The 13473-nt window shown below is 53.6% G+C and overlaps 1 protein-coding gene across 1 annotated transcript in view; it reads left to right on the top strand.

Moving 5' to 3' along the window:
* AHRR (aryl hydrocarbon receptor repressor) overlaps nt 1–13473 on the top strand; it is an 85924-nt gene that overhangs the window by 15140 nt on the left and 57311 nt on the right. The window contains exon 3 of the mRNA NM_001077982.3: nt 3258–3439. Coding sequence (NP_001071450.2) covers nt 3258–3439 — 182 coding nt within the window. The remainder of the gene's footprint in view (nt 1–3257; nt 3440–13473) is intronic.

The raw sequence follows: 13473 nt of genomic DNA, 5'->3' as shown, positions 1-13473 counted from the left end.
GCTGCTCCGTCTCCCCACATTTCCTGGCTCTGCATTTTGTTAGCAGATGACCAGCGTTGGTGTAGGCACCTCATTAAGGAAGAAATAAGAAAAGAAACTGAAGAAAGTGACAAGATAACCAGAGAATGGGAGAAAATGTGTGTATCTGTTAAGGATCTAGTATCCCAAATATATAAAGATTTCCTACAACTCAAGAGCAAACAACCCAATTTAAAAATGGGCAAAAGGCTCGAGTAGACATTTCTCCAAAGAAATACAGAGATGGCCAACAAGCACGTGAGAAGATGCCTAACATTGTTGGCCATTCATTCATTAAGTTAGTTCAGTCACTCAGTCGTGTCCAACTCTTTGTGACCCCATGGACTGCTGCGTGCCAGGCCTCTCTGTCCATCGCCAACTCCCAGAGCTTGTTCAAACTCAGGCCCATTGAGTCGGTGACGCCATCCAACCATCTCATCCTCTGTCGTCCCCTTCTCCTCCCGCCTTCAATCTTTCCCAGCATCAGGCTCTTTTCAAATGAGTTAGTTCTTCCCATCAGGTGGCCAAAGTATTGGAGTTTCAGCTTCAGCCTCAGTCCTTCCAATGAATATTCAGGACTGATTTCCTTTAGGATTGACTGATTTGATCTCCTTGCAGTCCAAGGGACTCTTAAATCTTCTCCAACACCACAGTTCAAGTACAGTTGTTCTTTGGTGCTCAGTTTTCTTTATGGTCCGACTCTCACATCCATACATGACTACTGGAGAAACCATAGCCTTGACTAGATGGACCTTTGTTGGCAAAGTCATGTCTCTGCTTTTTAATACGCAGTGATTTTGGAGCCGAAAAAAATAGTCAGCCACTGTTTCTATTGTTCCCCCATCTATTTGCCATGAAGTGATGGGACCAGATGCCATGATCTTAGTTTTCTGAATGTTGAGTTTTAAGTCAGCTCTTTCAGTCCCGTCTTTCACTTTCATCAAAAGGCTCTTCAGTTCCTCTTCACTTTCTGCCATAAGGGTGGTGTCATCTGCCTATCTGAGGTTATTGATCTCTCTCCTGGCAATCTTGATTCCAGCTTGTGCTTTATCCAGCCCAGCATTAAGCATGATGTACTCTGCATGTAAGTTAAATAAGCAGGGTGACAACATACAGCCTTGACATACTCCTTTCCCAATTTGGAACCAATCTGTTGTTCCATGTCCGGTCCTAACTGTTGCTTCTTGACCCGCATACAGATTTCTTAGGAGGCAGATAAGATGGTCTGATATTCCCATCTCTCAAAGAATTTCCCACAGTGTGTTGTGATCCATACAATCAAAGGCTTTAGTGTAGTCCATGAAACAGAAGTAGATGTTTTTCTGGAACTCTCTTGCCTCTTCTATGATCCAGCAGATGTTGGCAATTTGATCTCTGGTTCCTCTGCCTTTTCTAAACCCAGCTTGTACACTTGAAAGTTCTCGGTTCACATACTGTTGAGGCCTGGCTTGGAGGATTTTGAGCATGACCTTGGTGGCGTGTGAAATCAGCGCAATTGTGCGGTAGTTTGGACATTCTTTGGCTTTGCCCTTCTTTGGAACTGGAATGAAACTGACCTTTTCCAGTCCTGTGGCCACCGCTGAGTTTTCCAAAGTTGCTGGCATTTTGAGTGCAGCACTTTAACAGCATCATCTTTTAGGATTTGAAATAGCTAAGCTGGAATTCCATCACCTCCGTTAGCTTTGCTCATGGTGATGCTTCCCAAGGCCCACTTGTCTTCACACTCCAGGGTGTCTGGCTCTAGGTGAGTGATCACACTGTTACACCATCACACAGGTGGGAATGTTATTTTAAAAAGGACAATAGCAAGTGTTGGTGAGGCTGTGAAGTACGGCTGGTGTGGAAGACAGTCTGGCAACTCCTCAAAAAGTTAAACATAGAATCGCAGGGCCATGGAACATGACTCAGCCCTGAGAAGTAGTGACACTCCGCACAGGCTGCCTGATGGAAGAAGCTTGACTGTGTGATGGTCAGTGAAGGATGCCGGGTGTGAGAAGTCTGACTCCATTTACAGAAATGTCTGAACGAGCAAATCCAGAAAGACAGACACCGGCTGTGGCCGCTGGGGCCTGAGAGATGAGAGAAGCCGCTTGGCAGGAGTGTTACTTGGGGGTGAAGAGATGTTTTGGAGCTTGGTGGAGGTCGACAGCTCTGTGCATGTCCTAAATGCCAGCACGCTTTCACTTGAAAGCGGCTTTATGGTACATGAATTACAGCTCAGTCAAGAGAAAGAAGCAGCCGGGGTGGAGCTTCTGCTCTTGTGTGGTTTTGTCTGGTCTTGGCCCCCACGGCCCCATGGGGTGCGGGGTGCCTGGGGGTTTCTGACCCAAAGGACTGTGTGGGACAGGTTTCCACGTTCTTACAAGTGAGTGCATGGTAGAAAAACAGGACCTTCTGGACCCAGGAGCCCAGAGCCCCTGAAGGCAGCCCCCGACCTGGGGAGCGCGGGCCCAGGGGAGGCGGCCCCTGCCCGACTGGCCTGGCCTCGCTTTCTAGGAAGGAGGTTAAGGAGACGTTTCTGCACGGAGGGGGCAGGGCTGAGGGTGGGTGGGAGGGCCCGTGAGGGCAGCTGTGGCGGGCAGGACGTTCAGGAAGGGCCGCTCCCTCAGAGGGAGGGAGGTGGTGGGGCCCTGGCCTCCCCCTCCTGAGTGGAAGGGTGGGGAGGGGGCACCATGGTGCCCAGGCCGCCTTGCTCACCTTGGCCTTATTAGCACCTTCCTGCCCTGCTGAGCAGGGGGACACAGGCCCAGAGGGGCCACGCAGGCCTAGAGGGCAGGGCCCAGTGGAGCTCCCGAGAGAGCTAAGCAGTGTGCCCAGGGCTGGTGCCTATTGCTACCTTGGCAGGTGTGGTCACAGAGAGGCCACACGGCCCTCCTGCTGGCTCTTCCCTGTCTCTGGGCCTCCCTCCAGAGCTGCGACAGTGGCCGGCGTGGTTGGTGTTGCCGGTGTGGCCGATGTAGCTGGCATGGTCTCTGTGCCCAGTGTGGCCTCCGTGGCTGGTGTAGCTGATGTGGCCAGCATGGCCTCTGTGGCTGGCGTGGCCTCTGTGGCTGGTGTAGCCGATTTGGCCAGCATGGCCGCAGTCTAGCTTGTGCATCTCCGGGAACCAGTGCCTTTTCATCCCGTGAGGCACGTGTTTGCCGGCAGCTGCCTTTGGAGCCGAGTGCTCCTCCTGAGGTCACTGCCTGGGACACTTCCCGCCTGGGAGTCCCAGCCTGACTGTGGTCTTCCCCTCACAGGAGGCCTGCCGTGGGCGCTGAGAAGTCGAACCCTTCCAAGCGGCACCGGGACCGCCTCAATGCCGAGCTGGACCACCTGGCCAGCCTGCTGCCGCTGCCGCCCGACATCATCTCTAAGCTCGACAAGCTTTCTGTCCTGCGTCTCAGCGTCAGCTATCTCAGGGTGAAAAGCTTCTTCCAAGGTAGGACCCTCACCTCTGTCCCCTGGGCCTCACCTGGGCCCACCTGGCTTCCCCGGGATGGGCCTGTTTTCACTCCTTGTCTGGAACCCTTTAGAGGCAGAGAGCAGCTCTGGTGGGGAGGGCGGGCCGGCCCGCCCTGTTTGGCTCGCCTGCCCAGCCCTGGGGATGCTGTGCTGGGTCGGTGCAGGGCAGCTGATGTGTCCGTCGGGCCCTCGCAGTGCACTGGGTACTTGCTTATGTCCAGTGCCCCCGGCCAAGCCTTACTCCTCGCGTGGCCTGGCTGAGCTCTTGGGGAAAAAATGTGGTTATCCCCGGCCTGCTTCAGCAGCCCAGACCGCGGCCATCAGCCCTCAGCCAAGTCTGAACTTCTTACAAAACTGTGCATTTATTCTGTGTCTTTGGGCAGAGGTAAGACGAGTGTTTACAGGGGGCACGTGTGGACACCAGGGGGTGGTGGACGGCAGCCGACTGCCCGCTCACGCTCTGCTCAGGGCTCTGGGAGTCAACGCGTGCACAGCCTCCTGAGACTGAAACCCGCCTAGGGCTGTGGTTAGGAGGGCCGGCCGCTGAGGCTGCGGCCCAGAACCACGGGACCCGGGCCTGTGCAGCGCCGGCCCCGCCGCAGGGCTACGGATGTGCGTGCATCCGACGTGCCTGAGGTGTGGCAGCCACTGTGCCTTGCTGGCTTTCTCGGCCTGGGCGGGCATATTTCCTGAGGACTCAGGCTGCTTTCAACCCCGACGCCCCCAGGGACTCGCTCGCCGTGCCCTCCAGCTGGGCCAGCGCTGACTAGCCTGGCACAGGGCCTGCCCGGCCCTCCCTTTGTCTCCAGGAGCGGGAACCCCAGTCGTCCCGCTGAGGCTGGCCCTGGGAGCCCCCTCTGTGTGAGGACCCTGACGGGTCTAGGTCCCACTCCCGGGGTCCCGTGGCCCCTCCCCTGTGTCCGGCTCTGCTCTGGGGCTGGACCCGTGCTGGGGGCACACACGGCACACTGCGTGGGACTGGCCCCGGTGAGCCGAGCTGTCTCGCGTGGAAAGGCACCTCTGTCCCTGGGGGAGGCTGAGTGCTCAGAGCTGTGTCTGCTGAGCCAGGCTTGGTTTTGGGGGCGGGGAGGTCCTTGCTCCTTGTGATGCCCACCTGTGTCCACCACCACCCCCCACCCCGGCGCATGGGCTCGTGGACATCATAGGATGGGGACATAGGCAGAGTTTTGACAGCTTGGCCTGGGATTCACCCAGCACCAGCCCAGGTTCATCCCCCAGTAAATCACCCAGACCCCCTGGCCCCCCGTGGCTGGAGGCACAAGCTTAGGAGGCATTTTTGGAAAAGTAGGCTTGGAGGGCAGCAGAGAATGGTGGGTGCCATGGGGACAGGAATTCGGGGGGTCACCAGGAGAATTGTGCAGGCTGGAGGGCTTCCAGGAGGAGGCGAGGGGGCGGTGTGGTGTGCAGGCCACCCTCTATGCTGCCCTTGCTACTGCAGTCCTGCACTGAGAAGGCCCCACCCTCCCCAGCTGTGGTCTGGGCCCCTCCCCCAGCACCTGGTGCCCTGCCCTGCTGGTCCCCCTCCCTGCGGTCAGCCCCGAGGCCCCTGCGGATTCCCAGGTCTACACCTCTTGCAACCGCCAGGAGTCCTGCCTTCTCTTGCGTGTCCCACTGGCCCACTTGCAGAACTGGGCCTGAATTCTGTCTGAGTCCCTCCCATGCCCACAATCTCCTGTCCCTCCTTTAAGCACCTGTATTTCCTTGGATCTCGGGTATGGTTGCCCGGGACTGTGACGGGCCCAGGAAAATGGGGAAATTCGAGCATTATGTGGCTCTTTGTGTGAAGTGGGTGGCCACTTTCCCAGCTCCTCTATTCCAAGCAGAAGCTGAAAGCGACAGGTCTACAGGGTTCACATGACGTGTGTGCATGCTAAGTCACTTCACTCGTGTCCAACTCTTTGTGACCCTTTGGACTGTTAGTCCACAAGGCTCCTCTGTCCATGGGATTCTCCAGGCAAGAATACTGGAGTGGGTTGCCATGCCCTCCTCCAGGGGATCTTCCAACCCAAGGATCGACCCACATCTCCTGTAGCTCCTGCATTGCAGGCCGATTCCTTACTGCTGAGCCCCTGGGGAAGCCTTCCAGTGACACTACTTCTAAATTAAACATCAGTACCTCCAGCTGCTGGGACCTGTGGCATGGGGCCCAGGGCATGTGATTCCTAGTCACCGTGGACTCCATGGTTTCTGGATGCTGAATTCTCTGGGGCTTCGGGAGACCAGGGGCTGCGGCCAGCTTTCTGCTTTGGGGTCAGGCCTTCAGGCATCTCTCAGCCCCTCCTGAGTGCCTCCTGGGGAGGGCTCCGTCCCCAGGGCCCTGGTGGGGGCACTGCAGACCCGGCCAAGCCCCTACTGGGGCTGACGCACAGACTCGCTAAAGCTTTTCTGTCCCATCCAAGTACTAACCATGCCCGATCCTGCTCAGCTTCTGAGTCAGAACAGATTGGCCACGTTCAGGGTGGTATGGCTGTAGATAAGCCTTTATCCCTAAGAGGCGGTTACAGAAGTTCTGTTTTACTATCCAGGTTTCTAAGTCTTACTGAAAATGCATCAGGTCTTTAGGTAGGAAAAATGCAAATGTGTGAAACAGCAAAAGCAGTTATTCAGCACTGGTGTGGTCTTGGTGTGGAGTCCAGGGCCCTTGTCTTGGAGCCACAGGCCCTGCTGGTGCTGCCGGTTCTCCAGCCCCATCTGTGCTCACAAAGGAGAAAGCTCCGTGAAGGGATGACAGGCCCTCTCCGAAGGCCTTGGGATGCTGGGGCCTCACGGGCCCATCTTCAGAAACTCTCAGACCCCGATTCCCAGGGCTTGGTCTCCATCCCCACTGAGGGTCCTCCATCCCCCACTGCGGGGCCTCCATCCCCACTGCGGGGTCTCCATCCCCCACTGCGGGGTCTCCATCCCCACTGCGGGGCCTCCATCCCCACTGTGGAGTCTCCATCCTCCACTGCGGGGCCTCCATCCCCACTGCGGGGTCTCCATCCCCACTGCGGGGCCTCCATCCCCACTGTGGAGTCTCCATCCTCCACTGTGGGGCCTCCATCCCCACTGTGGGGTCTCTATCTCCATTGTGGGGTCTCCATTCCCTTTCTGGGGTCTCCACCCCCCATTCGAGGGACCCCATCCCTGTCCCCGGGGTTCCCCATGCCCAGGGATTCCTCAGTGACCCATGTGGACAGCTGGGCCAGGTTTGGGGCTGCTCAGTAGGGGTTTTCTGTTCACCTTCCTCCCACAGAGGCTTCCATCTGCCTTTGGGACACTGAAAGCGGACTGGTCACTCCCTCTCTGGTCACTTCCTCGGGTACAGCTGTGTCCAGCCAGGCCAGGGTTGGTGGCCTTGGAAAGGCTTCGATTCTGTTGTTTCCAGGAGTTCAGGCATCGGCCAGGTGTCTGCCTGAATGCATGGTCCCTCTAAACCAGGAGCAGAGTCCTCCTCCCACACTGAGTCTGATCCCTTTTGCCCCGAGGCAGGGGGATGCCCCATCAGGTCTGCGGAGCCCGCACGCTGCCAGTGGGAGGCCCTGCTGGTCACAGCTTGGGGAGATAATGAACTTGACTTCTGTATCACCCTTTTCTCCCAAGGATTCCCAAGTTGTGATCTTCCTCAAGCTTTACATTTTAGGGGAAATTCTAAACATTTTCCTGAATTCATTCCCTCTGCATAGTTAGAAAAAAGTCGAGCTTAAAAATTGGATCTTAATCTCTGCTTCCTGACTCAGAAATGGATAATTTCATTAAAGCTTCCATAAAAAGTCACCTTTGGGAAGGACATGAACTGGAAAGTTCCAGCCTCCAAGAGTAATAACGGCCTGCAAATTTGCTTGTAGTGTCATGTTTGTGTCAACTTTCATGAATTTTTAAAAGGCAGTGAGCTTATTTAATTACTTAACTTGGTTCTGCGTAGACTGAGGGCTGGTGCTTCTTAGTTATAAACCCTTTGCTTGTACCAAAGAGAGGGATTTTCCACTCTTGCAAGTTTCACTGTTTGCAAGAGGGGAAACTGGGAGCTGATCACAGAAAAGGGAGGAAGGGTGGGTGGAGAACATGAAGGACCCTGAGGGAGCGGGAGCCAGGTTCTCTCCAGGACGTGTGGCCCAGGACGTGAGGTCCCAGCCGCCCAGGCACCCCCTTCTAAGGCCCAGCACTCAGCACTGTGGCATTGACCTGGGCAGGAGACTCTCTGGACCTGGGCTTCAAGGGCCTAGAATGGGGACCAGTGTGCAGATGACCGAGGACCCCCGTCACCCTAGCCTGGCAGGTGGCAAGACCAAGGACCCCCGTCACCCTAGCCTGGCAGGTGGCAAGACCAAGGACCCCCGTCACCCTAGCCTGGCAGGTGGCAAGACCAAGGACCCCCGTCACCCTAGCCTGGCAGGTGGCAAGACCAAGGACCCCCGTCACCCTAGCCTGGCAGGTGGCAAGACCAAGGACCCCCAGTCATCCTAGCCTGGCAGGTGGCAAGACCAAGGACCCCCAGTCATCCTAGCCTGGCCGGTGGCAAGACCAAGGACCCCCGGTCACCCTAGCATGGCAGGTGGTAAGACCAAGGACCCCCGTCACCCTAGCCTGGCAGGTGGCAAGACCAAGGACCTCTGTCACCCTAGCCTGGAAGGTGGCAAGACCAAGGACCCCTGGTCATCCTAGCCTGGCCGGTGGCAAGACCAAGGACCCCCGGTCACCCTAGCCTGGTGGGTGGCAAGACCAAGGACCCCTGTCACCCTAGCCTGGAAGGTGGCAAGACCAAGGACCCCTGGTCATCCTAGCCTGGCCGGTGGCAAGACCAAGGACCCCCGGTCACCCTAGCCTGGCAGGTGGTAAGACCAAGGACCCCCAGTCACCCTAGCCTGGCTGGGATGAACAGAGAGGGGGGACACTCAGCAGACAGAACCAGGAGGGGAAAGCACAGGTTCGGCCTCCAGGGATGATCCAGAGATCCCTGAGTGCTGAGCACCCATCCCCCGCTCACTGTCCGCCTGGCCCGGGCCTGGGGTCAGCCCACCTGCACGCTCTGTGCCGGATGGACCCTGGCCCTGGGCTCGCCTGAGCTGGGTGGGTCTGCTTCACCCCCTCCAGGTGGCAGGTCCACAGGCCCCGCATCCTGAGCTGTGTCTGGGACACGCAGGATGCTGTGCTCCTCTGCGGGTCAGAGATGAAATTCTCCCCAAGACTTAGGGACCTGTGACCCAGGAGTGCAGTGTATGTGGCTGAGCTAAACTGTGAGGTTCTCAGCTTTCACTGACGAGTCATCCTCCCCTGATGAGCTCTGCTGGGAATGAGTGTCTGTGACCCTGCAGAGCACGTCCTAAGGCCTGGCCCCACTGTGCCGGGGGTGGCAGGGGAAGACAGGGCTCCGAGAGGGGCTTGGGGCAGGAGACCCTGTCCCTGAGAATGAGCGCCCCTGCAAGTGGAGGCTCCAGGGGGCCCTCCCCATCGTGTTCTGCGAGCAAGGCGCTCCCGCCTCTGAGCGGCGAGGCATGCGAGGCCTGAGATGCTGAGAGCCGGGTTGGGACCGGACTCTCCTGCCTTCAAGGGGCTGCTCCGTGGATTCCTCCCCAGGGGATGTGGCTGTGGCTGTGGCTGTGTCTCCTCTCCAGCCCTTCCGCTGCGGGAGCCCCTTCCCCCAAGCGTGGACAGCTTCTGAAGGACGGCCCCCAGGGCCTTTCCAGCAAAGGCACACTGCTCTGGGTCATGTCAGGCTGTGTGCACACCTGCCTCTTACCCTAGGCGGGTCCCCTGCATAGCCATCATTCAGAAAGATCACCCCGGATCGTTTTGTGCTGGTTCCACTTCTCCTGTTGTCTCTTAGTTGCCTCTGGAGGCGGAGTCTAGCCCAGGGGAGGAGCAGGCTCCTAGTTCATTCCCTCATTTGTTCACTCCCCTGGTTCCTGAGTCCCCCCAGGGCATCTGTCCCCCAGGAAACAGGAAAGAGCATTGCCTTTTCTCTCTCTGCTGTGGGATGGACCGGGGGCAGTCCCGGACCTTCCCTGTCCCTTCTGGTCATTTAGGGTCTCTCAGTCCCTGGTACTTGTATGATCATCAGTCCAGCCAAACGTTAAATCTCTGAAAGAATTTCAAATGTGAGCCTTCTCGCTGCCTAGTCTGAGGGTCTGGCAGGCAGGGTTGGGGCAGGGGGAGCCTGATGGTGAGCTTTGCTGCCTCTTCCTGAGGTCCTGCCTCACCAGAGCCACGGTTTCTGGCCTTTCCAAGTCAGAGCAGCAGCAGGAAGAAGAGGTGAGGTTGGGAGAAGTCTGCCTGGCGTTGCCGGGAGCTGGCACCCAGGCTGGGTGGTCTTGGTGTTTTCCCAGCTTCTGAGGACCACATGCCTGGGGTGTCTGTCTGTCTCAGTGGCTGACATGGGTCATCCTCTCTAGTCACTTCCTTGCGCTTCCTTCTTTAACACAAGTGTCAGACAGCTGCATGCCTAAAGGCATCCTCCCAGGAGGAGCTAAGATACCCTCGGCCAGTGTTTGGATATTGTGGCCCCACCTACTCCACAGGAAACGTACGTCTTTGACGGGCCTGGTTGACACATGGTGCTTCTCACTTGCAGCCCAAACGCCTTTGGAGTTCTTGAATATAGAGAGACACCCGGCCCACGGGCCTCTGGAGGCACGTGCAGGCTTCACAGGGCCATCACAAAGCTCCTCTCGCTGGGCGCCAGCAGGGGCGGGGCCCCAGCCCTCTCCTGGCGCGTGTGGCGGGGTGAGACCAACAGCACCGCCCTCCGAGGAAGTCCTCCTTCCAGCCTCAAACATCTCTCACCTCTGACGTCCTCTCTGAAGCCTCGCCAAGGTCATCTGAGGCCAACAGTTGGCACATGTCGTGGGGCCTTGGCCCAAATTCAGGCTGAAAGTTTCACATTAACGACAAGCTCTAATGCAGGTAAACGAGACAGCAGCTGTGGTCCTCACCTCCCAGGATTTATAGTCCAGTGGGGAAGGTCTGCCACCAAACACACAGACTCTTCCATTTCCGGAAGATACAATGTCGAGTACCTGTAGCCATCAGGCAGATGACATGTAAAATACAAGATGAAATATCTGAAACCTTTAAACATGTATCGCTCAGTTGGCAGGAAATTAAGGAATACTCAAAGAGACTAAAAACTAAGTGCAGTTGAGAACCCAAAGAGAAATTTTTTAAAAACATTTTTAAAAGATGTACCTCCTTTAAAATGCAGAAGGAAGGCAAGGTTTGGGCTGCAAGGAGGGATGGAGAAGGGTGTCAATCAGAGCAAACACTGATGTGTGAAATAGTAATAATGGCATACGGTAAGGGCGAAAAATGAGAAAAATAAAGCCCTGGCCATGACAGCATATAAATTTGGAGAGGGAGATTTGAGTTAAAGATGTCAACATTTCTTGTATTAATTAAATTTGGAGGTTGAGTAACTAATTCTTAATAAAATTTTCAGAATAGTCATCAATACAACAGAAAGGTTTAACTTTCAAAATAATGGAGAGAAAAAAGTAGAATGAGAAAATGTAATTAATCAAAAGAAAAAGACAGGAAAGAAGAAAAAAGAAAGGTGGAAGAGTGTAACAGATAGAAAGCGTAGAATTCCCAATGTGCCATTAGTTACAGTCGATGTAAGTGGACTGAACAGGCCAACTAAGAGATAAGGATCAGAGACAAGAAACAGAGGAAAACAACAGAATGGGAAAGACCAGAGATCTCTTCAAGAAAATTAGACATACCAAGGGAACATTTCATGCAAAGACGGGCTCAATAAAGGACAGAAATGGTATGGACCTAACAGAAGCAGAAGAGATTAAGAAGAGGTGGCAAGAATACACAGAAGAACTGTACAAAAAAGATCTTCACGACCCAGATAATCACGATGGTATGATCACTCACCTAGAGCCAGACATTCTGGAGTGTGAAGTCAAGTTGCCCTTATAAAGCATAACTACGAACAAAGCTAGTGGAGGTTATGGAATTCCAGTTGAGCTATTCCAAATCCTGAAAGATGATGCTGTGAAAGTGCTGCAGTCAATATGCCAGCAAATTTGGAAAACTCAGCAGTGGCCACAGGACTGGAATAGGTCAGTTTTCATTCCAATACCAAAGAAAGGCAATGCCAAAGAACGCTTAAATTACTGCACATTTGCACTCATCTCACACACTAGTAAAGTAATGCTCAAAATTCTCCAAGCCAGGCTTCAGCACTACGTGAACCATGAACTTCCAGATGTTCAAGCTGGTTTTAGAAAAGGCAGAGGAACCAGAGATCAAATTGCCAACATCTGCGGGATCATGGAAAAAGCAAGAGAGTTCCAGAAAAACATCTATTTCTCCTTTATTGACTATGCCAAAGCCTTTGATTGTGTGGATCACAATAAACTGTGGAAAATTCTGAAAGAGATGGGAATACCAGACCATCTGACCTGCCTCTTGAGAAACCTATATATGGGTCAGGAAGCAACAGTTAGAACTGGACATGGAACAACAGACTGGTTCCAAATAGGAAAAGGAGTACGTCAAGGCTGTATATTGTCACCCTGCTTATTTAACTTCTATGCAGAGTACATCATGAGAAACTCTGGGCTGGAAGAAACACAAGCTGGAATCAAGATTGCCGGGAGAAATATCAATAACCTCAGATATGCAGATGGCACCACCCTTACGGCAGAAAGTGAAGAGGAACTAAAAAGCCTCTTGATGAAAGTGAAAGAGGAGAGTGAAAAAGTTGGCTTAAAGCTCGACATTCAGAAAACGAAGATCATGGCATCTGGTTCCACCATTTCATGGGAAATAGATGGGGAAACAGGGGACTTTATTTTTTGGGGGGCTCCAAAATCACTCCAGATGATGACTGCAGCCATGAAATTAAAAGACACTCCTTGGAAGGAAAGTTATGACCAACCTAGATAGCATATTCAAAAGCAGAGACATTACTTTGCCAACAAAGGTCCGTCTAGTCAAGGCTATGGTTTTTCCTGTGGCCATGTATGGATGCGAGAGTTGGACTGTGAAGAAGGCTGAGCGCCGAAGAATTGATGCTTTTGAACTGTGGTGTTGGAGAAGACTCTTGAGAGTCCCTTGGGCTGCAAGGAGATCCAACCAGTCCATTCTGAAGGAGATCAGCCCTGGGATTTCTTTGGAGGGAATGATGCTAAAGCTGAAACTCCAGTACTTTGGCCACTTCATGCGAAGAGTTGACTCATTGGAAAAGACTGTGATGCTGGGAGGGATTGGGGGCAGGAGGAGAAGGGGACGACAGAGGATGAGATGGCTGGATGGCATCACCGACTCGATGGACGTAAGTTTGAGTGAACTCCGGGAGTTGTTGATGGACAGGGAGGCCTGGCGTGCTGTGATTCATGGGATCACAAAGAGTTGGACACGACTGAGCGACTGAACTGAACTGAACTGAAGAGATAAGGATTGTTAGAGTGAATATCTCTGTTTACAAAAGGCACAGAAAGGTTGAAAGTAAAAGGATGGGAAAAGATACATTGGAAAAATACTAACTGAAATACATTTGCTAAAGCTATAGGGTGAAAAATATTACTTGAGATCATGAGAGCCTATCATTTAAAAGTCATTAAGCATTTTATTTTATCAAGCAAAGAGAATAATTTTAAATTTGTGTGTTTTTAATAACACCACCTCAAAAATATGAAACCAATATTGACAGAAGTATAAGGAAAAATACATGAATTCATCATCAGAGAGAAAGATTTTAGAAAGTTCTCTCAGTACTTGATAGATCAGAGAAATAAAATTCAGTAACAATTAAAGAACATTTGAGCAATGCAAAAAAGGGTTAATCTCTGAAACTTACACTCACATCTTTTCAAGCCCACATGTAACTTGTAAATATACTGAAAATATGCATGCATGCTCAGTCACTTCAGTCATGTCCAACTCTTTGCCACTGTATGGACTGTAGCCCACCGGGCTCCTCTGTCCATGGGACTCTCCAGGCAAGAATACTAGAGTGGGTTGCCATTCCCTCCTCCTGGGGATCTTCCCAACCTAGGGATC

Source organism: Bos taurus, chromosome 20, assembly GCF_002263795.3.
Source record: "Bos taurus isolate L1 Dominette 01449 registration number 42190680 breed Hereford chromosome 20, ARS-UCD2.0, whole genome shotgun sequence".
NCBI classification, from domain to species: Eukaryota; Metazoa; Chordata; class Mammalia; order Artiodactyla; family Bovidae; genus Bos; species Bos taurus.
Note: the sequence above shows the minus strand (reverse complement) of the source record. Positions and strands in the feature narration are given on the sequence as shown.